Source organism: Phyllobates terribilis, unplaced genomic scaffold, assembly GCF_046119375.1.
Source record: "Phyllobates terribilis strain yellow unplaced genomic scaffold, ASM4611937v1 Scaffold_5__5_contigs__length_657084704, whole genome shotgun sequence".
Taxonomy (NCBI): Eukaryota; Metazoa; Chordata; class Amphibia; order Anura; family Dendrobatidae; genus Phyllobates; species Phyllobates terribilis.
Genome location: NW_027362765.1, coordinates 354,826,476 through 354,849,683, shown reverse-complemented (window position 1 = coordinate 354,849,683; position 23,208 = coordinate 354,826,476). Strand labels below are relative to the sequence as shown.

General features: G+C 53.5%; 1 protein-coding gene across 4 annotated transcripts in view; it reads right to left on the bottom strand.

Moving 5' to 3' along the window:
* Positions 1 to 3,846: 3,846 nt before the first annotated feature.
* CCDC186 (coiled-coil domain containing 186) overlaps positions 3,847 to 23,208 on the bottom strand; it is a 45,472-nt gene continuing 26,110 nt past the window's right edge. For 3 of the 4 annotated variants that reach the window (XM_073684661.1, XM_073684663.1, XM_073684662.1), the window contains exons 10-16: positions 22,266 to 22,408; positions 21,878 to 22,133; positions 18,272 to 18,461; positions 16,931 to 17,011; positions 16,544 to 16,754; positions 8,762 to 8,981; positions 3,847 to 7,589 (exon numbers count right to left, since the gene is read on the bottom strand). In XM_073684661.1, coding sequence (XP_073540762.1) covers positions 7,515 to 7,589; positions 8,762 to 8,981; positions 16,544 to 16,754; positions 16,931 to 17,011; positions 18,272 to 18,461; positions 21,878 to 22,133; positions 22,266 to 22,408 — 1,176 coding nt within the window. In that variant the 3' untranslated portion in view covers positions 3,847 to 7,514. The remainder of the gene's footprint in view (positions 7,590 to 8,761; positions 8,982 to 16,543; positions 16,755 to 16,930; positions 17,012 to 18,271; positions 18,462 to 21,877; positions 22,134 to 22,265; positions 22,409 to 23,208) is intronic. The other variant, XR_012322071.1, reaches the window with a different exon arrangement.

The window sequence follows — 23,208 nt, the reverse complement described above, 5'->3', positions numbered from 1 at the left end:
AAGCGGCTGCACAGGAGAGGGAGGAGGAGGGAGACTGCAACAAAGAGGCTGCACAGGAGGAGGAAAAGGAGGGAGACTGCAACAAAGCGGCTGCACAGGAGAGGGAGGAGGAGTGAGACTGCAACAAAGCGGCTGCACAGGAGGAGGACAAGGGGGGAGCCTGCAACAAAGCAGCTAAACAGGAGGAGGAAAAGGGGGGAGCCTGCAACAAAGAGAATGCACAGGAGGAGGAGGAGGGAGACTGCAACAAAGAGACTGCACAGGAGGGGGAGGAGGAGGGAGCCTACAACAAAGCAGCTGCACAGGAGGGGGAGGAGGAGGGAGCCTGCAACAAAGCAGCTGCACAGGAGGGGGAAAAGGGGGGAGCCTGCAACAAAGCGGCTGCACAGGAGGAGGAGGAGGAGGAGGAGGGAGCCTGCAACAAAGCAGCTGCACAGGAGGAGGAGGAGGGAGGCTGCAACAAAGCGGCTGCACAGGAGGGGGAGGAGGAGGGAGCCTGCAACAAAGCAGCTGCACAGGAGGAGGAGGAAAAGGGGGGAGCCAGCAACAAAGCGGCTGCACAGGAGGAGGAGGGAGCCTGCAATAAAGCGGCTGCACAGGAGGGGGAGGAGGAGGGAGACTGCAGCAAAGAGGCTGCACAGGAGGAGGAAAAGGAGGGAGACTGCAACAAAGCGGCTGCACAGGAGGAGGAAAAGGGGGGAGCCTGCAACAAAGCAGCTGCACAGGAGGAGGAAAAGGGGGGAGCCTGCAACAAAGAGACTGCACAGGAGGAGGAGGAGGGAGACTGCAACAAAGAGACTGCACAGAAGGGGGAGGAGGAGGGAGCCTACAACAAAGCAGCTGCACAGGAGGGGGAGGAGGAGGGAGCCTGCAACAAAGCAGCTGCACAGGAGGAGGAAAAGGGGGGAGCCTGCAACAAAGCGGCTGCACAGGAGGAGGAGGAGGAGGGAGCCTGCAACAAAGCAGCTGCACAGGAGGAGGAGGAGGGAGGCTGCAACAAAGCGGCTGCACAGGAGGGGGAGGAGGAGGGAGCCTGCAACAAAGCAGCTGCACAGGAGGAGGAGGAAAAGGGGGGAGCCAGCAACAAAGCGGCTGCACAGGAGGAGGAGGAGGGAGGCTGCAACAAAGCGGCTGCACAGGAGGGGGAGGAGGAGGGAGCCTGCAACAAAGCGGCTGCACAGGAGGAGGAAAAGGAGGGAGCCGGCAACAAAGCGGCTGCACAGGAGGAGGAAAAGGAGGGAGACAGCAACAAAGAGACTGCACAGGAAGGGGAGGAGGAGGGAGCCTGCAAGAAAGCAGCTGCACAGGAGGAGGAAAAGGAGGAAGACTGCAACAAAGCAGCTGCACAGGAGGAGGAAAAGGAGGGAGACTGCAACAAAGCGGCTGCACAGGAGGAGGAAAAGGAGGGAGCCTGCAACAAAGAGACTGCACAGGAGGGGGAGGAGGAGGGAGACTGCAACAAAGAGGCTACACAGGAGGAGGAAAAGGAGGGAGACTGCAATAAAGTGGCTGCACAGGAGAGGGAGGAGGAGGGAGACTGCAACAGAGGCTGCACAGGAGGAGGAAAAGGAGGGAGACTGCAAGAAAGCAGCTGCACAGGAGGAGGAAAAGGAGGGAGACTGCAAGAAAGTGGCTGCACAGGAGAGGGAGGAGGAGGGAGACTGCAACAGAGGCTGCACAGGAGGAGGAAAAGGAGGGAGACTGCAAGAAAGCAGCTGCACAGGAGGAGGAAAAGGAGGGAGACTGCAAGAAAGCAGCTGCACAGGAGGAGGAAAAGGAGGGAGAATGCAACAAAGCAGCTGCACAGGAGGAGGAAAAGGAGTGAGACTGCAATAAAGCAGCTGCACAGGAGGAGGAAATGGAGGGAGCCTGCAACAAAGCAGCTGCACAGGAGGAGGAAAAGGAGGGAGCCGGCAACAAAGCGGCTGCACAGGAGGAGGAAAAGGAGGGAGACTGCAACAAAGAGACTGCACAGGAAGGGGAGGAGGAGGGAGCCTGCAAGAAAGCAGCTGCACAGGAGGAGGAAAAGGAGTGAGACTGCAATAAAGCGGCTGCACAGGAGGGGGAGGAGGAGGGAGCCTGCAACAAAGCAGCTGCACAGGAGGAGGAAAAGGAGGGAGCCGGCAACAAAGCGGCTGCACAGGAGGAGGAAAAGGAGGGAGACAGCAACAAAGAGACTGCACAGGAAGGGGAGGAGGAGGGAGCCTGCAAGAAAGCAGCTGCACAGGAGGAGGAAAAGGAGGAAGACTGCAACAAAGCAGCTGCACAGGAGGAGGAAAAGGAGGGAGACTGCAACAAAGCGGCTGCACAGGAGGAGGAAAAGGAGGGAGCCTGCAACAAAGAGACTGCACAGGAGGGGGAGGAGGAGGGAGACTGCAACAAAGAGGCTGCACAGGAGGAGGAAAAGGAGGGAGACTGCAACAAAGCAGCTGCACAGGAGGAGGAAAAGGAGTGAGACTGCAATAAAGCGGCTGCACAGGAGGAGGAAAAGGAGTGAGACTGCAACAAAGCGGCTGCACAGGAGGAGGAAAAGGAGTGAGACTGCAACAAAGCAGCTGCACAGGAGGAGGAAAAGGAGGGAGCCTGCAACAAATCGGCTGCACAGGAGGGGGAGGAGGAGGGAGACTGCAACAAAGAGGCTGCACAGTAGGAGGAAAAGGAGGGAGACTGCAACAAAGCAGCTGCACAGGAGGAGGAAAAGGAGTGAGACTGCAATAAAGTGGCTGCACAGGAGAGGGAGGAGGAGGGAGACTGCAACAGAGGCTGCACAGGAGGAGGAAAAGGAGGGAGACTGCAAGAAAGCAGCTGCACAGGAGGAGGAAAAGGAGGGAGACTGCAAGAAAGCAGCTGCACAGGAGGAGGAAAAGGAGGGAGACTGCAACAAAGCAGCTGCACAGGAGGAGGAAAAGGAGTGAGACTGCAATAAAGCAGCTGCACAGGAGGAGGAAATGGAGGGAGCCTGCAACAAAGCAGCTGCACAGGAGGAGGAAAAGGAGGGAGCCGGCAACAAAGCGGCTGCACAGGAGGAGGAAAAGGAGGGAGACTGCAACAAAGAGACTGCACAGGAAGGGGAGGAGGAGGGAGCCTGCAAGAAAGCAGCTGCACAGGAGGAGGAAAAGGAGTGAGACTGCAATAAAGCGGCTGCACAGGAGGGGGAGGAGGAGGGAGCCTGCAACAAAGCAGCTGCACAGGAGGAGGAAAAGGAGGGAGCCGGCAACAAAGCGGCTGCACAGGAGGAGGAAAAGGAGGGAGACAGCAACAAAGAGACTGCACAGGAAGGGGAGGAGGAGGGAGCCTGCAAGAAAGCAGCTGCACAGGAGGAGGAAAAGGAGGAAGACTGCAACAAAGCAGCTGCACAGGAGGAGGAAAAGGAGGGAGACTGCAACAAAGCGGCTGCACAGGAGGAGGAAAAGGAGGGAGCCTGCAACAAAGAGACTGCACAGGAGGGGGAGGAGGAGGGAGACTGCAACAAAGAGGCTGCACAGGAGGAGGAAAAGGAGGGAGACTGCAACAAAGCAGCTGCACAGGAGGAGGAAAAGGAGTGAGACTGCAATAAAGCGGCTGCACAGGAGGAGGAAAAGGAGTGAGACTGCAACAAAGCGGCTGCACAGGAGGAGGAAAAGGAGTGAGACTGCAACAAAGCAGCTGCACAGGAGGAGGAAAAGGAGGGAGCCTGCAACAAATCGGCTGCACAGGAGGGGGAGGAGGAGGGAGACTGTGACAGGGACTGCACAGGAGGAGGAAGAGACTGTGCAGGAGGAATATATGTCTGACCACAGTGACTGCACTTTGTGTATTATCGTACACGTCTCAGCACATATATGATATAACCACACGACACCAGCGTTCGATCCTCTGTACAATTTATTTAAAATGAGCAGATATACAGAATCCAGGAATAAGTTACAGATATTTACAGATCAGCAGGATCCATCGTACATTACACCATATACATCACGTGTGATTCCTCGTGCTACAGTCCAGGTCTGGGGGGGTCACATACATACAGATACAGGCGAGATCCCACCACGTTATGGTGTGATTGTGCCGCACCAGGAAGAAGTGAGTGATCAGACCTCGCCCTGCGCAGCGACCGCTGTATAGCGAGGGGAGTGCTGTCCATCACGGCAGAGGACGCGACCGGCCATTTACTGCCACATGCAGCACTAGTGCAGGGCCCCTTTAAGACGACATTGAGGCAGACGACGAATGAAGGGTTAAACAATTCAGAAAGTCTCCAGACGGGTGACCGGTGACCCTCCTGATCAGTTACCTGTGGTCACATCAATGGCTAAAAAACAGCCACCAGACAGGCCATCCAATCTGATTGTTCAGATATCTGTCAGATATCAATAGTAAATGATTAGTGGAGTGACGATCAGCGACTCTGGGAAACGCGCGGCCCCCCAACCCTTTCATTTAAAGGGGAACTTCATGCAAATGCCTTTTATGACAGATAAAGGGTTCTCGATGAGGCTCCAGAATTTATCTGAAGATGGATCGCCCCTTTAAGTGGAGCAGAACCAGCGCTGTCCGGTTGTTATGGATGCAATTGTCCCTTTTATGACCCCGGATACATTTAGAAACAATTTGTTTATAAAATAAATATCCATTTTACCTTTAATGTTCTCGCGGTCACATGATCACGAAATTCTGTCAACCCTAAACTCGCCGGAGCCGGAATAATACAGATAATGACCGACCTTTACCATCCGCCATATTGCCACTCCCCGCAGCTGCTTATATCCAGACCACCAAATGTGACAAGTGGGCGGATCCCCGAAGGAAAATTCCTTAAAAAGGATAAAAATTTAAAAAAAACGTAACCAATTTCTTAAAGAGAAACAAAAATAAACAGCACCACCCTGGTCCACAGGTCGTATCTGGTATTACAGTGCTCGGGACTTAAGATGCTTTTTTTTTGGGAACATTTGCCATCTTTTACTTCCACTTTATCCCTTTAAGAAACTTTCCCTTTCAGGCCTCCCGATCATGGTGACGTCCCCTGTGGCGCTTCAACCTGCGCAGAAGAGATCAATTTATAAAGCGAACACACGGCAGGATGAAAAAATACAGGTTTAATTTACAATTTTTCTTTACATAATTCTGATAAAAAGATTTCGACACAAAAGAAGAAAAAAAAACAAAAGAAACAAACAAAAAAAAAAAACCTGGATAAGATTTTTGTCTGATTTGAGGAGATAAAAGAGGACGATAAATCTGGAGGGGTGACGTGGTGGAGAGTTCTCCGTGCGCTCGCTGATTTATGCCAGGCTGCGGGAGACGTCTGGCATTGAGAGCTCGAATCTCAGGATCAATTACAGATCTTGGAGTGAATCCTGATTGAATCTTGGAGAAAATAAAAAAAATTCACAGACCGGCGGCTCCGACTGCAGGGAGACTACAACTCCCAGCATCCACAACTCCCAGCAGGCTCTCCGATTGGGGGGAGACTACAACTCCCACTACAACCCTCAGCAGGCACGGCACGTTCTGAGGTTTTACAACAGTTGGATCATTTTCATATCAAACTGAAGAGGATTTCTCTGCTCTCTGCATCCGGGGAAAGCTGGGTGCCAACCAGTATGGCCGCTGCGCTAGTCCCCAGGACTTGTCACCCAGCTTTCCCAGGGTCCTGAACGTTCTCCTAGGCTGAAGTAATGACATTCAGGAAAAGCTCCTGTACGTCCGCCATGATGACCGCTCCCACGCGGCTCTGCACCCCGCTAACCTTGAGCCCTGTACGGTAAATGTTCCCAGCAATGAACGTCCAGCACTGAGGTCAGATGTGTCATTCTGGATTCTGGGAAAGCTGGGTAACAGCCCTTTAAAAGGGATTGCCCAGGATTAGAAAATATGGCTGTTTTTTTTTTTTTTTTTAACAGCTCAGACACAACCAGTAGATGGGGTGGCAGCCATGTTATATCATCCTGGACAACCCCTTTAAGAGCCATGATATATCCATATATGTTGCCTCCATTCCTATGGTTTCTCCAGAGCCCAGGAGAGGAGCGCAGCGGTCGGGCGGCCATTGCAGCACACACACATCTATATTCCGTCAGCCCGGATGCCACGCCGTCGTGGCCTCGGCACCGTGCTGAGCAGTCTGGGAGTTGTAGTCACAAGCGGATCCAGGAGGATCAGCGAGATCATGACTGGCGCACGTTCACACCAGGATAATTAGCAGCACAGTCACGGAGGGCCGGTGCCGGCGAGTCTCGGGGTAATGTGGTTACAGCGAGGGCTGCGGGCGGCCGCGCACGTATCAGCACACATCTGTCCCATCAATTACAGCCGAGCGCTAATTAACGTCTTCATTATAGTGACGCATCAATCACAGGGATCTGGTGTCTGAACCCAGGTGACAGGAAGGGTTGTCAGAGGGACACAGAATACAAGATAACTGCTGAGACCATGGGCAAACGTTGCAGCTTTGGATGTGACTGGAGCAGAAGGAGATTACACCCTTTTCATTTAAAGTGGCGGATAAAAACGAGCGGAGCGTCCATCCCTGCGATCGCCGCAGCGCTCGTAGATCGTACGCAGCACCACCCGCCATCCTCGTACTCAGCCATTTCTTACTTTCAATCTTTACTGAGGCTTCAGCTTTTCCAGACTCCTGAGAACTTAGGAAAGCTGGGTCACAAGAACCCCCTGCCTGCCAGCGGCCATAAAGCCTGGTATCCAGCTTTCCTTGGCTCCTGAATGGCATCTTGTCTATAGACTGATTATATCAGCCCTCACTTCAGTCTGTAATTACAGAGATTCAGTATTCAGGGGAAGCTGGGAGGAAGATGTAATGGCAGCGACCTAACGGTCAGCCAGCTTTTCCAGAATCCTGAATGGCAGAGGTTTTATATGTAAAGTGATGATATCCTCACAAATGGTACCAACGTGTATAAGATGAGCGATAATCAATGTCGTCCTATTGGCAGACGCCTGAGCGGTCACCCAGCTTTCCCAGGATCCTGATGGACAGAGATCTGACTTGTAATGCTGGCACCCACTCCCTGCTGTACAGGCTGATCTAAGAAAGTCGGGTGACGACCTCTTTGGAGATATTAGCCGTCACCCAGCTTTCCCAGAGACAGATAAAGAAGAAATGGCTTCTCTTCCCCGGTGATCGTCTGACACTAGAGAAGATCTCAGTTGCCATTTTGCGGCTACATTTGCCCCGGTGTAAAAGGACACGTGACCCCCCCCGGAGATTAATGAAGAGCGGAGACGAGAGGATCAGCGGTCAGGGCTCTCAGGCTTTCAGGGACTTGTAGTGAAGGGAGCGGCAGCTCTCATCTTCCACAGGAACTTCCCAGAGGAAAATAGTAAGAAAACCGTTTGCGTAACCTGAGTGGAAGCGACGATGATGGCGGAGTCAGGAGCGATCGTCCCGCCGGTCCTCCTCGTGTCTAGTGCAAAAGCTTCTTCCGATAAGTTAATGTTTCTGAAAGATCGCACAAGCGGACGGGACCCTGTACATCCAGGAGCCCCCCGTGCTGCGCTGCCGGCGCCGGCGGCTACATCCTGCGCTCACCGTCATTCTTCTGTTTAATCAGACGCTCAATCTCCAATCCCAGAGTTTGAAGATTTTCCTAAGAATTAAAGAAAGAAACATCGAAGTCAAGAAAGATCGGCGGAGTGAAACCGAAAAAACAAAGCTTTACACTGGGAAAATGATTTATATTTAATATGTCACATGAATAAAAGCTGAAAAAAATCTGTATGTAGTGAGCTCCCCCTAGTGGTGACTGTATAGATCTGTATGTAGTGAGCTCCCCCTAGTGGTGCCTGTATAGATCTGTATGCAGTGATCTCCCCCTAGTGGTGACTGTATAAATCTGTATGCAGTGATCTCCCCCTAGTGGTGACTGTATAAATCTGTATGCAGTGATCTCCCCCTAGTGGTGACTGTATAAATCTGTATGCAGTGAGCTCCCCCTAGTGGTGCCTGTATAGATCTGTATGTAGTGAGCTCCCCCTAGTGGTGGCTGTATAGATCTGTATGTAGTGAGCTCCCCCTAATGGTGCCTGTATAGATCTGTATGTAGTGTGCTCCCCCTAGTGGTGGCTGTATAAATCTGTATGTAGTGAGCTCCCCCTAGTGGTGGCTGTATAGATCTGTATGTAGTGTGCTCCCCCTAGTGGTGGCTGTATAAATCTGTATGTAGTGAGCTCCCCCTAGTGGTGGCTGTATAAATCTGTATATAATGAGCTCCCTCTAGTGCCTAGTACTTTTTGTGATCAGAGTGATGGGGGTCCTGGCAGTGATCAGTGTGATGGGGGCCCGGCCCTGGCGGTGATCAGTGTGATGGGGGACACGGCCCTGGCGGTGATCAGTGTGATGGGGGCCCGGCCCTGGCGGTGATCAGTGTGATGGGGGCCCGGCCCTGGCGGTGATCAGTGTGATGGGGGCCCGGCCCTGGCGGTGATCAGTGTGATGGGGGCCCGGTCCTGGCGGTGATCAGTGTGATGGGGGCCCGGTCCTGGCGGTGATCAGTGTGATGGGGGCCCGGCCCTGGCGGTGATCAGTGTGATGGGGGCCCGGCCCTGGCGGTAATCAGTGTGATGGGGGCCCGGCCCTGGCGGTAATCAGTGTGATGGGGGCCCGGCCCTGGCGGTGATCAGTGTGATGGGGGCCCGGCCCTGGCGGTGATCAGTGTGATGGGGGCCCGGTCCTGGCGGTGATCAGTGTGATGGGGGCCCGGCCCTGGCGGTGATCAGTGTGATGGGGGCCCGGCCCTGGCGGTGATCGGGGGGCGCTCACCTTGAGGGTTATGTTCTTCAGTAAGGTGTCTTCCAGCACCGCCTGCAGCTTCTTGTTGATTTCCAGGGACAGCTCCAGGGTCAGGCCGCTGTCCACTGGGTGCGAGGTGTACAGGGAGGCCATGATCCCTCCGCGCCGGCTCAGATGAGCCTTGTTGAAGTCGGAGGCCTCTGAGGACAGCGTCCCGGCCTCTTCCCGTAACACATAGCTCTGGATGATTCTGCAAGAACAATCAGCGGTTATTAGCCGAGAACGCGGCAAATCCAGCGTCACCACAAACAGAGAAGCGTCTACGGCGGCTCCTGTGCTGGAAGCGACAAAGCCAAGAGACGCGGAGGATCCCACTGGGCGAAAGCAATCGAGAGAAACAGAACTGCGCTCACCGGGGCTGCGAGGAAAGCGGAGCGGACGGATTATTCTTCCTTACACAACAAAAACAAGCGACGTGTCGCCCTTTAGGCGATTGGGGCCACGCGGTGACACGACCTCGACACCCGTCCTGCGACCTAAGATGGCCCTGTGTCGCTGCTACATGACTGCACGACACACGTGAATGGAATCACGCAGCAGCTCCATTCTTACCGCGACCGCCTCACTTGTATCGTGCCGCCGTGTAGCAGTGACGCCTGGACTTTACGTCGCGGCCAATGTCGCCGCAGCCTTACGGTCTCTACCAGCTGGGATGACGGCCGTATTCACGTTTTTTGCAGCCGGTGAGCGCTGTCGTTTTTCTGTTCTTAAATTGGCAAAACCGATGTGTGACCTCAGAGTCTTCTGCTGCTTATCTTATGTATTTATCTGATCCTGGGAAAGCTGGATCACCACCAACATGGCTGCCATGACAGCTGCAGCAGGACAAGTCTCACAGCGACTGTGATAAAAACCGAATATTGGGGAATTGTTATTTCTGCATCCGTTGGCAGCGGGCGACACTTCCAGCATCAGGAGACGCCATATTGTATCCCCCTGAGTAATAAGTATCCAGAATATCCCGCGGTGTAAGTCTCACAGCGGTCACTAGGGGGCACCAGGGACCCCGCATCTCCAATGGGCGACCTGAGATGTCCGGTGACTAAAGCTCATTTTGAGACTGGCACGGCCCCACCTCGGACGACACGCGTTTCATCTTCAATACATTTATATTTTGCATTTTTCCTGTTTGGGAAAGCTGGGTGACGGCCCTACCAGGCGCCTCATATTCATGTCGTGCTTCATCCTCCACTCGGTATCGTTTGGGAAAGCTGGGTGCCTCCGTCATGTCCTGCCCGAACCTATAGCCTGCGCAGGATGCTCTTCTCATTGATATACAGTCACCCAGCTTCTCCAGAGGCCTGAATGGCGACTGTAGTTACAGGGATGATGTATTAGGGCTGGAGAGGTTCACAAGGGAGGCTGAGAAAGCCGAGTGATCAACCTCATGGAGGCCATGCCACCAGTCACCCAGCTTTCCCAGAAACACATGTAAGTGAACATAGGAAGGCTGACTTGGGTTTTTAATCCACAGAAAAAGGCGATTGTTTATTTTTTTATATTTATTTTCAATGCGGTGTCCTGTAACAGAAGAGACAAAATCCGGTCCGAGCGCGGCACAATAAATGGCGTCTCAGCCCTCGTTCTCCCCCATGGATTATAATGAACACAAGTTGTGGTGACTCTGAGGGGGTCCCGGCGGGGACACTTCCAGCTGATCTATATACGCGCTGTGTGGATGAGCCCCTTTAAGAGCGCGCTCATGTCACATTGCAAATACAAGAACATTCCAGATCACCAGGAACAACCTGAGCTGTGTGAACATGACCAAGACAAGAAGGGCAATGCCAGTCCATTCACTGACTGCAAGCAGAGATGGTGAAATGGAGAATCCTTGTACAGGAATTACACCCTCCGTGCAGGAGCCGTCTGCAGCAGACGGGGTTTCCCTTTAATGATGCACAGATTGCAGGGGCTTAACGCTTACCCCCCCACCAGAGACATCCCATAATCCACTGCTCCGACCATTATATACAGTCAGGTCCAGAGATCTTTGGCCAGTGATGAATCTTCGTGATTTCAGCTCTGCAGGCCGCTATTTTACTATTTTGGATGTAAAATGAAACAACTGAGATGCGATTGAAGTGGAGACTTTCAGGGGTAATTAAAGGGGTTGTACAGAAATCTCCTGTGAAACGTTCAGGAATTGCAGCCATTTTCCTACAAATCCTCCTCATTTCAGGGCTCAAAAGTAATTGGACAAATTCACTTTCCCAGAAATAAAATGGCCATGGTTAATCCTTTGTAGAGAATCCTTAGCAGCAATGACGGCCTGAAGTCTGGAGACCATGGCCGTCACCATTGCTGGTCTCCTCCGATGTGAGGCTTTGCAGCGGTGATGGCCTGAAGTCTGGAGGCCATGGCCGTCACCATCGCTAGTCTCCTCCGGTGTGAGGCTTTGCAGCAATGACGGCCTGAAGCCTGGAGGCCATGGCCGTCACCATCGCTGGTCTCCTCCGGTGTAAGGCTTTGCAGCGGTGACGGCCTGAAGTCTGGAGGCCATGGCCGTCACCATCGCTGGTCTCCTCCGGTGAAAGGCTTTGCAGCAATGATGGCCTGAAGTCTGGAGGCCATGGCCGTCACCATCCCTGGTCTCCTCCGGTGAGAGGCTTTGCAGCAATGACGGCCTGAAGCCTGGAGGCCATGGCCGTCACCATCGCTGGTCTCCTCCGGTGTAAGGCTTTGCAGCAATGACTGCCTGAAGTCTGGAGGCCATGGCCTTCACCATCACTGGTCTCCTCCGGTGTGAGGCTTTGCAGCAATGATGGCCTGAAGTCTGGAGGCCATGGCCGTCACCATCGCTGGTTTCATCCGGTGAGAGGCTTTGCAGCAATGATGGCCTGAAGCCTGGAGGCCATGGACGTCACCATCGCTGGTCTCCTCCGGTGTGAGGCTTTGCAGCAATGACGGCCTGAGGTCTGGAGGCCATGGCCTTCACCATCACTGATCTCCTCCGGTGTGAGGCTTTGCAGCAATGATGGCCTGAAGTCTGGAGACCATGGCCGTCACCATCGCTGGTCTCCTCCGGTGTGAGGCTTTGCAGCAATGATGGCCTGAAGTCTGGAGGCCATGGCCGTCACCATCGCTGGTCTCCTCCGGTGAGAGGCTTTGCAGCAATTACGGCCTGAAGTCTGGAGGCCATGGCCGTCACCATCGCTGGTCTCCTCCGGGGGGAGGCTTTGCAACGATGACGGCCTGAAGTCTGGAGGCCATGGACGTCACCATCGCTGGTCTCCTCCGGTGTGAGGCTTTACAGCAATGACGGCCTGAAGTCTGGAGGCCATGGACGTCACCATCGCTGGTTTCCTCCGGTGTGAGGCTTTGCAGCAATGACGGCCTGAAGTCTGGAAGCCATGGACGTCACCATCGCTGGTTTCCTCCGGTGTGAGGCTTTGCAGCAATGACGGCCTGAAGTCTGGAGGCCATGGACGTCACCATCGCTGGTCTCCTCCGGTGAGAGGCTTTGCAGTGGTGACGGCCTGAAGTCTGGAGGCCATGGACGCCACCATCGCTAGTCTCCTCCGGTGAGAGGCTTTGCAGTAATGACGGCCTGAAGTCTGGAGGCCATGGACGTCACCATCACTGGTTTCCTCCGGTGTGAGGCTTTGCAGCAATGACGGCCTGAAGTCTGGAAGCCATGGACGTCACCATCGCTGGTTTCCTCCGGTGTGAGGCTTTGCAGCAATGACGGCCTGAAGTCTGGAGGCCATGGACGTCACCATCGCTGGTCTCCTCCGGTGAGAGGCTTTGCAGTGGTGACGGCCTGAAGTCTGGAGGCCATGGACGTCACCATCGCTGGTTTCCTCCGGTGTGAGGCTTTGCAGCGGTAACGGCCTGAAGTCTGGAGGCCATGGACGTCACCATCGCTGGTTTCCTCCGGTGTGAGGCTTTGCAGCGGTGACGGCCTGAAGTCTGGAGGCCATGGACGTCACCATCGCTGGTCTCCTCCGGTGAGAGGCTTTGCAGTGGTGACGGCCTGAAGTCTGGAGGCCATGGACGCCACCATCGCTAGTCTCCTCCGGTGAGAGGCTTTGCAGTGGTGACGGCCTGAAGTCTGGAGGCCATGGACGTCACCATCGCTAGTCTCCTCCGGTGAGAGGCTTTGCAGTGGTGACGGCCTGAAGTCTGGAGACCATGGCCGTCACCATCGCTGGTCTCCCCCAGTGTGAGGCTTTGCAGTGGTGACGGCCTGAAGTCTGGAGGCCATGGCCGTCACCATCGCTAGTCTCCTCCGGTGAGAGGCTTTGCAGTGGTGACGGCCTGAAGTCTGGAGGCCATGGCTGTCACCATCGCTGGTCTCCCCCAGTGTGAGGCTTTGCTGCCTTTACTGCAGTGACTTCAGTTCTCATTTGTTTGTGGCTCCTTCTGCCTTACGTTTTGTCTTCAGTCGGTGGAATGCGGCTTGATGGGCTGATATCTGGTGAGGACTCGGCCATTGCAGAATTTTTGCACTTCTTTCTTTCGCAGGATGTTTTGGGTCATTGTCCGTCTGTCCTGTGAAGCGCCGTCCAATAAACATTGCTGCATTTGGTTGAATCTTAGCAGAAAGTCTCGCCCTGTACACACAGGATTCATTCGGCTGCTACTGTCTTCAGACACATCATCAATAACCACTAGTGACCCGGTGGCATTGGAAGCCATGCATGCCCGCGCCATCACACCATACACAGGATGTGCCGAGGATCAGACGCCGCTCCAAGCCTTCTCCAGACTTTCTTCTTCCATCATTCTGGTGCAGGTTGATCTTTGCTTTTCCAGCCCTGGCGGCTTCTTTAGATGTTCTTTGGTAAAGTCTAATCCGGCCTTTCTATTTTTCCGGCTGATTAATGGTTTGTACCTTGTGGTGACCCCTCGGCATTTGATCTCACGACGTCTTCTCTTTATGGTGGACTTAGATACTGAGACCCCGACTTCCCGGTGAGTGGTCTTCACTTAGGTTGATATTGTAAAGGGCCTTTTCTTCACCATAGAAAGGATTCTGCAATCATCCACCACTGGTATCTCCCGTGGTCATACAGGCTTTTTTCAGTTCCCAGCTCCCCAGGCTGCTCTCTATTTTTGCAGAATGTACCAAACAGTAGATTTGGCCGCTCCTATCATTTCTCCTCTCTCTCTGATAATTTTCTTTTTTCTTTTCAGCCTAATGATGGTCTGATTCTCTTCCATTGAGAGATCCTTTGTCCGCATGTTGTGGGTTCACAGCAACAGCAAATGCCGCACCTGGAATCAGCTCCAGACCTTTTATCTACTAAATTGATGATAGATTAATGAGGGAAAAGCCCATGCCGCCCATTAAAGAGCGTCTGAAATAACTGCCCAATTACTTTTGGTCCCTTCAATAAGAGGCAGCTGCATATTAAAGAGCCGTAAGTCCTAAACCCGTCCCCCAATCATGATATGAATCCACTCAGATTAAAGCTGAGAGTCGGCACTTTACACCCAGATTTATTATAGGACTGGATCTGGAAAATTAGTTGGTAAACGGCTAAAATGACAAAACTTGTATCACCGTCCAAATATTTCTGGACTTGCTGTAAAACACAAAGTGTCACAGATTTATCAATGGAAGACTCAAAAATAAAATGCTGGATACAATGAGGCCAGAGCCGCGCTCGGCCGACGTCGCCCCTTTTTCCGCTCTACGGAAGGGATATTTCTCCTCTTCATAGACAATGTCGGCTTTTGCTTGAAAAGACGAGCACTTTTGGAGTTTGCTGCTTATTAAAATTTGCAGCCGTTCTTGAGATACTAAACACTTTTCTTTTGCTTACAGCTCGTTGCCTTGGAGACCGACCACCACTGCTGTGTCGCTTATAAGCACCGCACTGAATCCGGGCGGTATTAGGAGGTAGCCGGGCGCTCCAGCGATCCTGGACGGCTTTAAAACAGGGACTACACAAAGCTCAACAGAAAACATCTTGTAAGAAGCAGAACGTGGGCAGTGATAACAGCGGTGGTCGGTCTCCAAGGCAACGAGCTGTAAACAAAAGAAAAATGTTAATATCTCAAGAACGACTGAAAATTTATATAAAAAATAAATGGCAAAAAATTGCTGGTAGTCATAAGCGCTATATAACCAGGGGGGAGTAACCCTTTATACACACACATTTTATTGCGGTATCGCTCAGCAGCACAGAGTATTTCATGAAAGGAATGAGGGAGAAAAAGAAAGATCCCAAAATTATGCTACATAGTGAAAGGAGCAGGGTTCCCAGCAGCACAGAGTATTTCAGAGAGGAGTGTGCTGATTGATCTTATGGAAAACCAAAGAATCATAAGACAGTGAAAAGAAAGAGACCTCCAGCAGCACAGAGTATTTCAGGATAGTTTTGTTACATAATAGATGGGGCAGGGTTTCCCGCATCACAGAGTATTTCAGGAGAGGAGATTGATTGATTTTCAAAGACATCAGCAATCAGATATTGAATATAAATTAAACCCCAGCAGCACAGAGTGTTTCAGGACAGCTGTGTTACATACTGGAATGGGCAGGGTGCCAGCATCGCAGAGTATTTCAGGAGAGGAGTGTGCTGATCTTGTCAGTAGTCATGTGACCGAGAATCACATGGGAGTCGCAGGGCCTCACAGCAGCACAAAGTATTTTAGTAAAGGAGAATGCTGAGCCGAGTAGCAGCCGACTACAGAGGGAGTGCGGGTCTGACAGTGAGGAAGAATCAGAGCCACAGCAGCACAGATGATTTCAGCAGTGGAGAGTGAATTATCTGTAGGTGCATACGGTAATAAATGATGATGTAGGTCGCACCGGGTGCGGAGTACCGACTTCTCCGGGTCACCGGGTGCGGAGTACCGACTTCTCCGGGTCACCGGGTGCGGAGTACCGACTTCTCCGGGTCACCGGGTGCGGAGTACCGACTTCTCCGGGTCACCGGGTGCGGAGTACCGACTTCTCCGGGTCACCGGGTGCGGAGTACCGACTTCTCCGGGTCACCGGGTGCGGACGTTTATTTATGTCGCCAAAGACAAACAGAATGTGAAACTTCTAATCACACAATGCGGAGAAAGCAGAATCTGCAGACGACGAGACGCACAGAGGACGAGCCGGAGAAGACCCAGAAGGCAACTGGTGGAGGCAGCCGGCCACGGGGGCCCAGAGAGGTTAGGGGGTTAGTACGGGGCCCGTCCCATGTCAATAAAGCTTCATCACGGCACAGGAAAACTTCAGGAACTTTCTGGAGTTTGTGTTCTCCAGAGAATTAGTGTCACCCCACTGTTACAGACGGATCCAGGCTACACGATCCGCTCCTGGACTGATGGATCGCTACAATGATTTTCTATGATAGAAGTAAACTTTTTATTGAAAATCTACTGTTGTATGTCCACAGCTCCAATGCTGACTCATGTGTCTCCATAGTTACAGATTACAAACACGTCCTCAGTAGTCTGATCCCACAGCCATGCGTTACTCTCTCCCATCTGCCTGAGGATCACACAACTGAAGGATCTGACTACCAGGGTTTGTTTGTAGTCTGTCACCATGGCGATACATAGCTCTGCACAGGGCAGAGTACACAAATGAGAATTTCTGATAGACTACTTGCGATGATGCCAAATCCTTTAAGCTTTATTGACATAAAACTGAAGACCCCGATAATTATAGTGCATCGAGAAGGAGAGATCCTCCCGGGACACGAGATGAGTGACAGGACAACGTGATAGCGGTGACAGGAGCGGTCAGGAGGCATCGCCCGCAGACAAGCAGCGCCCTCTGTCTGCAGACAGCGTCATACATACTTTGTTTTTTTCCTAATCTCCTCCACCAGTTGCTTTATGTGGTCCTCCATGAACTCTATTTTCTCGTTTTTCCGGGCGTGCGCCTTCTGGAGACGGACTATCCTCTCGATCAGGACGGCTTTGTCCACTTCTGGGAAATTATCCACCGCGGTCGTCATCCCTCCCGTGTTCTCCGGAGATCGCTCCTCGTTGTTCCGAGTGTTCAGAGATCCTGCAGGGAGAATAGCAGAGATAAGCGGCACAAACACCACGTACAACAACGGGAATAAAGATGGCGCATAAAGTCCAGTAATCCAGAAAGTCTCCGACAACCACAATGTGATGGCAGAGGATACTGGAGCAATAGGAAAAATATCAGCTGTGACATCGCAGATACACGGCACTTACCGGAAGAACTGGAGCGGCTGCCCATGCTGCCCACGTCCTTCTCGTAGTTGCCGTTCTCCATCTGCTCCACCTTCTTCCGCGCTGCAGAAACACAAACAGGTATAAAAATACAGAAGGCCTATAGGATACAGGATCTTACAGGATCCCGGCCTATAGGATACAGGATCTTATAGGATCCCGGCCTATAGGATACAGGATCTTATAGGATCCCGGCCTATAGGATACAGGATCTTATAGGATCCCGGCCTATAGGATACAGGATCTTACAGGATCCCGGCCTATAGGATACAGGATCTTACAGGATCCCGGCCTATAGGATACAGGATCTTACAGGATCCCGGCCTATAGGATACAGGATCTTATAGGATCCCGGCCTATAGGATACAGGATCTTATAGGATCCCGGCCTATAGGATACAGGATCTTATAGGATCCCGGCCTATAGGATACAGGATATTATAGGATCCCGGCCTATAGGATACAGGATCATATAGGATCTTGGCCTATAGGATGCAGCGTTCATGACTATACGCCACAGGTAACAACCAGATCCAGCCCATCATTGTCTTCTGGTGTACGGTTTTCATACCCGACTTCCAAGAGCTAAAACTTTTTTTAAAAAAAAAAAAGTTTGTGTACTTAGAAGTAAATAGAAAAAAGATGCGCAATTCAACTTTTTTTTTGTAAGTGAACATTTACTGACCTGTGAAAATATGAAATATATTCATACTTTTTTTTTATATTTCAAATATCATAAAAAAATTATGATAGATTATATATATATATAGATAGATAGATAGATAGATAGATATGAATATTTATATTTATTCTTTATTCTTTTTCCTCCATGGTGTTCAAGCAGCAGGATAAATACAATAATATTGTACTATTTGGGGCTTTTGTGTACGTGACTATACCCCGTTGTGTTAATTTAATTTTTTTTGAGTGTGTGTGTGTGGGGTGGGAGGGATTTCTCTATTTAAAAGTGAGAATAGCAGGCTAATTTAAACTTTTATATTTCCAAAAACTTTTTAAAACTATTTCTGGCAATATGAATTAGTCCTCCTAGGGGAGATTAACATGTTATTGCTTCACTGCAGAAGCACTTGGCTGCGATAATTCTGCATATTGCATGTTTCTGTACATACACTGTATATTTTGCGAGCTCCCATGACGCGGTGCTCATTAGGCAATGACATCCTATCGGAACCCTGCAATTTGCACTGCCGAGGCCCGGCCGGCTCTCCTCCCGGTTATTGCGGCTTGCCTCTCGCAGCCGCTCCTGTGCCTTACTGTATCCGTGTACCCGCTGGAGCTTTCCTCAGGAGGCCGGGCCCCTCACCTTGCTGGAGCTGCTTGGCGAGGTCCTTCAGATTGACGGCATGCTTCCTCTTCTGTGTGACCAGGTCGTCATTCAGCTCCTCTATCCGAGTATTCAGGGAGGCCACGAGCTGCCGCTGACCGTCTACCTCCGTCTGCAGCGCCTGCATCTCCTGCTTCCTCAGAGTCTGCTCCACGGACAGCGCCTGCTCCTGTAAGCAAGAACAACAGCATGTCAGCGGGTGCAGACAGCCTCACATGTGGGATGGCAAGTGTGCAACAGCAGGGGGAGCGCCTCGGCACGTGTACAGCAACAGCAGGGGGAGCGCCTCGGCACGTGTACAGCCACAGCAGGGGGAGCGCCTCGGCACGTGTACAGCAACAGCAGGGGGAGCGCCTCGGCACGTGTACAGCAACAGCAGGGGGAGCGCCTCGGCACGTGCCCAGCAACAGCAAGGGGAGCGCCTCGGCACGTGCCCAGCAGCAGGGGGAGCGCCTCGGCACGTGCCCAGCAGCAGGGGGAGCGCCTCGGCACGTGCCCAGCAGCAGGGGGAGCGCCTCGGCACGTGCCCAGCAGCAGGGGGAGCGCCTCGGCACGTGCCCAGCAGCAGGGGGAGCGCCTCGGCACGTGCCCAGCAGCAGGGGGAGCGCCTCGGCACGTGTACAGCAACAGCAGGGGGAGCGCCTCGGCACGTGTACAGCAACAGCAGGGGGAACGCCTCGGCACGTGTACAGCAACAGCAGGGGGAGCGCCTCGGCACGTGTACAGCAACAGCAGGGGGAGCGCCTCAGCACGTGCCCAGCAGCAGGGGGAGCGCCTCGGCACGTGCCCAGCAGCAGGGGGAGCGCCTCGGCACGTGCCCAGCAGCAGGGGGGAGCGCCTCGGCACGTGCCCAGCAACAGCAGGGGGAGCGCCTCGGCACGTGCCCAGCAACAGCAGGGGGAGCGCCTCGGCACGTGCCCAGCAACAGCAGGGGGAGCGCCTCGGCACGTGCCCAGCAACAGCAGGGGGAGCGCCTCGGCACGTGCCCAGCAACAGCAGGGGGAGCGCCTCGGCACGTGCCCAGCAACAGCAGGGGGAGCGCCTCGGCACGTGTACAGCAACAGCAGGGGGAGCGCCTCGGCACGTGTACAGCAACAGCAGGGGGAGCGCCTCGGCACGTGTACAGCAACAGCAGGGGGAGCGCCTCGGCACGTGTACAGCAACAGCAGGGGGAGCGCCTCGGCACGTGCCCAGCAGCAGGGGGAGCGCCTCGGCACGTGCCCAGCAGCAGGGGGAGCGCCTCGGCACGTGCCCAGCAGCAGGGGGAGCGCCTCGGCACGTGCCCAGCAGCAGGGGGAGCGCCTCGGCACGTGCCCAGCAGCAGGGGGAGCGCCTCGGCACGTGCCCAGCAGCAGGGGGAGCGCCTCGGCACGTGCCCAGCAGCAGGGGGAGCGCCTCGGCACGTGCCCAGCAGCAGGGGGAGCGCCTCGGCACGTGCCCAGCAGCAGGGGGAGCGCCTCGGCACGTGCCCAACAGCAGGGGGAGCGCCTCGGCACCTGCCCAACAGCAGGGGGAGCGCCTCGGCAACTGCCCAACAGCAGGGGGAGCGCCTCGGCACGTGCCCAGCAGCAGGGGGAGCGCCTCGGCACCTGCCCAACAGCAGGGGGAGCGCCTCGGCACCTGCCCAACAGCAGGGGGAGCGCCTCGGCACCTGCCCAACAGCAGGGGGAGCGCCTCGGCACCTGCCCAACAGCAGGGGGAGCGCCTCGGCACGTGCCCAACAGCAGGGGGAGCGCCTCGGCACGTGCCCAGCAGCAGGGGGAGCGCCTCGGCACGTGCCCAGCAGCAGGGGGAGCGCCTCGGCACGTGCCCAGCAGCAGGGGGAGCGCCTCGGCACGTGCCCAGCAGCAGGGGGAGCGCCTCGGCACGTGCCCAGCAGCAGGGGGAGCGCCTCGGCACGTGCCCAGCAGCAGGGGGAGCGCCTCGGCACGTGCCCAGCAGCAGGGGGAGCGCCTCGGCACGTGCCCAGCAGCAGGGGGAGCGCCTCGGCACGTGCCCAGCAGCAGGGGGAGCGCCTCGGCACGTGCCCAACAGCAGGGGGAGCGCCTCGGCACCTGCCCAACAGCAGGGGGAGCGCCTCGGCAACTGCCCAACAGCAGGGGGAGCGCCTCGGCACGTGCCCAGCAGCAGGGGGAGCGCCTCGGCACCTGCCCAACAGCAGGGGGAGCGCCTCGGCACCTGCCCAACAGCAGGGGGAGCGCCTCGGCACCTGCCCAACAGCAGGGGGAGCGCCTCGGCACCTGCCCAACAGCAGGGGGAGCGCCTCGGCACGTGCCCAACAGCAGGGGGAGCGCCTCGGCACATGTACAGTAATAGCAGCAGCTGAGAAGTAGCTTGTGAAGATGCTTTACTATCCTGCAATGATGAGCTCTGCAACATATTCACCATCGTTGAATGCAAGTTTACACCCGTCAGTATTGAGCCCTGCCTGACTTACTTATAGATGAAGATTTATTACAGTGTATTCAGAATGGACAATGCTGAGGAGCTAAACGACTTACACTTCAGACTGATACATTGTAACAAACTACCAGGTCAGGAGAAATTTCTGTAAATTATTTAGACAGAAAAAAAAAACAATAAGGGTATGTGCACACGATGCAGAAATGCTCAGGATTTTTTCCTGAGCGTTTCTGCATCTCTCTGGCAGGAAAAAACGCATGCGGATTGTACATGCGGTTTCCTGCCAGGGACATGTGGATGTGAAGCGGTCTTCACTTTCATTTCCGCATGCGGGTTGACAAGCGCTTCCCAAGCGATTTTAGCATCACTTGGAAAGTGCTTGTCAACTTCACACTATATAAATCCATGCAACCGGCATGGATTTATATAGTGTGTGAATGTCAAAAAATAAAAAATAAATCTATACGTTACCCTCTGATGGCCCCCGGTGTCCTGCTTCATCGGTCCCGGCTGCCGGCAGTGAAGACTGTAGGACCTTCCGACGTCAGCGTCACGTGACCCGTCACATGACTCTGACGTCAGCGAAGGTCCTTCATTCAACCGCGAAGTGCGCGGGAAGCCGGCAGGACGCAGCGCGGGCCGTCAGAAGGTGAGAATATATGTATTTTTTATTTTATTCTTTTTTTTTTTTAATGGTACCTGGGTCTGGATGAGAGTCCTCTCCTCCACACCCGGGTACCATCCGCACATTAGACCGCATGAAAAGCGCATCAACATATACAGTGATGCGGATTCCATGCGGTCTAATGCAAGTCAATGGCGGCAAAAGAGCAGCGTTTCCGCAAAATTAATTGACATGCTGCGGATTTTTGACCGCAGCGTTTACGCTGCGGAAAAATCCGCATCATGGGCACAGTACATGCGGATTTCAATTGGGGAACATTGCTTCCCTTCTACCATGCGTTTTTCATGCTTTTCCGCGGCGTTTACGCAACTGCAAAAACGCCGCGGAAACGCACGAAAAACGCATCGTGTGAACTCAGCCTAAGAAGCATAAAGTCTTCACGTTTGTGAATGTGATGGCGCTGACAGTGAGCAGAGATGTTGGAAACAGTGACTGGTTATGGGTCGGCTGCCCCAGTCTGGGTCACCGGGTGCATGGCGCGGCGGGGCGCCTCCTACCAGCTCAGTGCTGCGGTGCCGGAGCTCCTCCAGGTGGGTGCGCTGCTCCCGCTCGCTGCACAGCAGCTTGTCCAGCTGGGCCTGCAGGCCGTTGTTCTCGGACTGGATCTGGGCGTTCTTGCTGGTCAGCTTCTCGGTGAATCCCAGCAGCTCGGACTCCCGCGTCCTGCTGCCCTCGATATCCCGCTGCAGGTCACAGATGAGCGCGTTCAGGCCGCCGGCTTCATCCCGCAGGCTCTGAATCTCTTGCACGTCTCTAAAGAGGGGAAAAATAAAAGTACGAAAGATGCAAACACAATCTGGTGTGCGAAATGCACCGTTATGTGGTAACTGTGGCTGCAGAGCTGAACTTCATGCCAAGACATGAGGCAGGAAGGTGTGCTGGTACCTGTGGTGCCGCTGCTCCTGTTCCTCCACCATCTTCACTTTCTCCAGCAGGGCCTGGATCTCAGACTTCTGCCGGTTTATCAGCTCTTTGTACTTGGATAATTCTTCCTCAGTTCTCAGCCGCTCGGCTTCCAGACATTTCACCTGTGCGACAGACAAGATGAGAGGTGAGCTCCGGAGACCCCCGCGCCCACGTCACTACCCCACATCCACCACTAGGAGACGCGGCCATTGTTGAGGTGCGTCACTTTAGCCACCGGCGGAGGAGGATTTGTTTATTTACGGGGCGATTTGCGGCTTTGAAGGACACCGATCATTTTACCGCTAAATGTAAAAAACGGGAAAAATTTCAGTGTATGAAAACAGGAAAAAAAAATCTCACAGAAGTTTTTTGGGAGAATCGCAAAGTAGATATTTATATATCTATCTCTATATATGCACACACACATACATACATACAACCCCTGGCAAAAATTCTGGAATCACCGGGCTTGGAGGATGTTCATTCAGTTATTTAATGTTGTTGAAAAAAAAGCCGATCACAGACATGGCGCAAAACTAAAGTCATTTCAAATGGCAACTTTAGGGCTTTAAGAAACACTAAAAGAAATCAATATAAAATATGTGATACTCAGTAAGGGTAATTTTTTTCAGACCAAACAGAGCGAAAAAATTGTGGAATCACTCAATTCTGAGGAAAAAATTATGGAATCATGAAAAACAAACACACAAAAGAACACTCCAATACATCACTAGTATTTTGTTGCACCACCTCTGGCTTTAATAACAGCTCGCAGTCTCTGAGGCATGGACTTAATGAGTGACAAACAGTACTCTTCATCAATCTGGCTCCAACTTTCTCTGATTGCTGTTGCCAGATCAGCTTTGCAGGTTGGAGCCTTGTCATGGACCATTTTCTTCAACTCCACCAAAGATTTTCAATT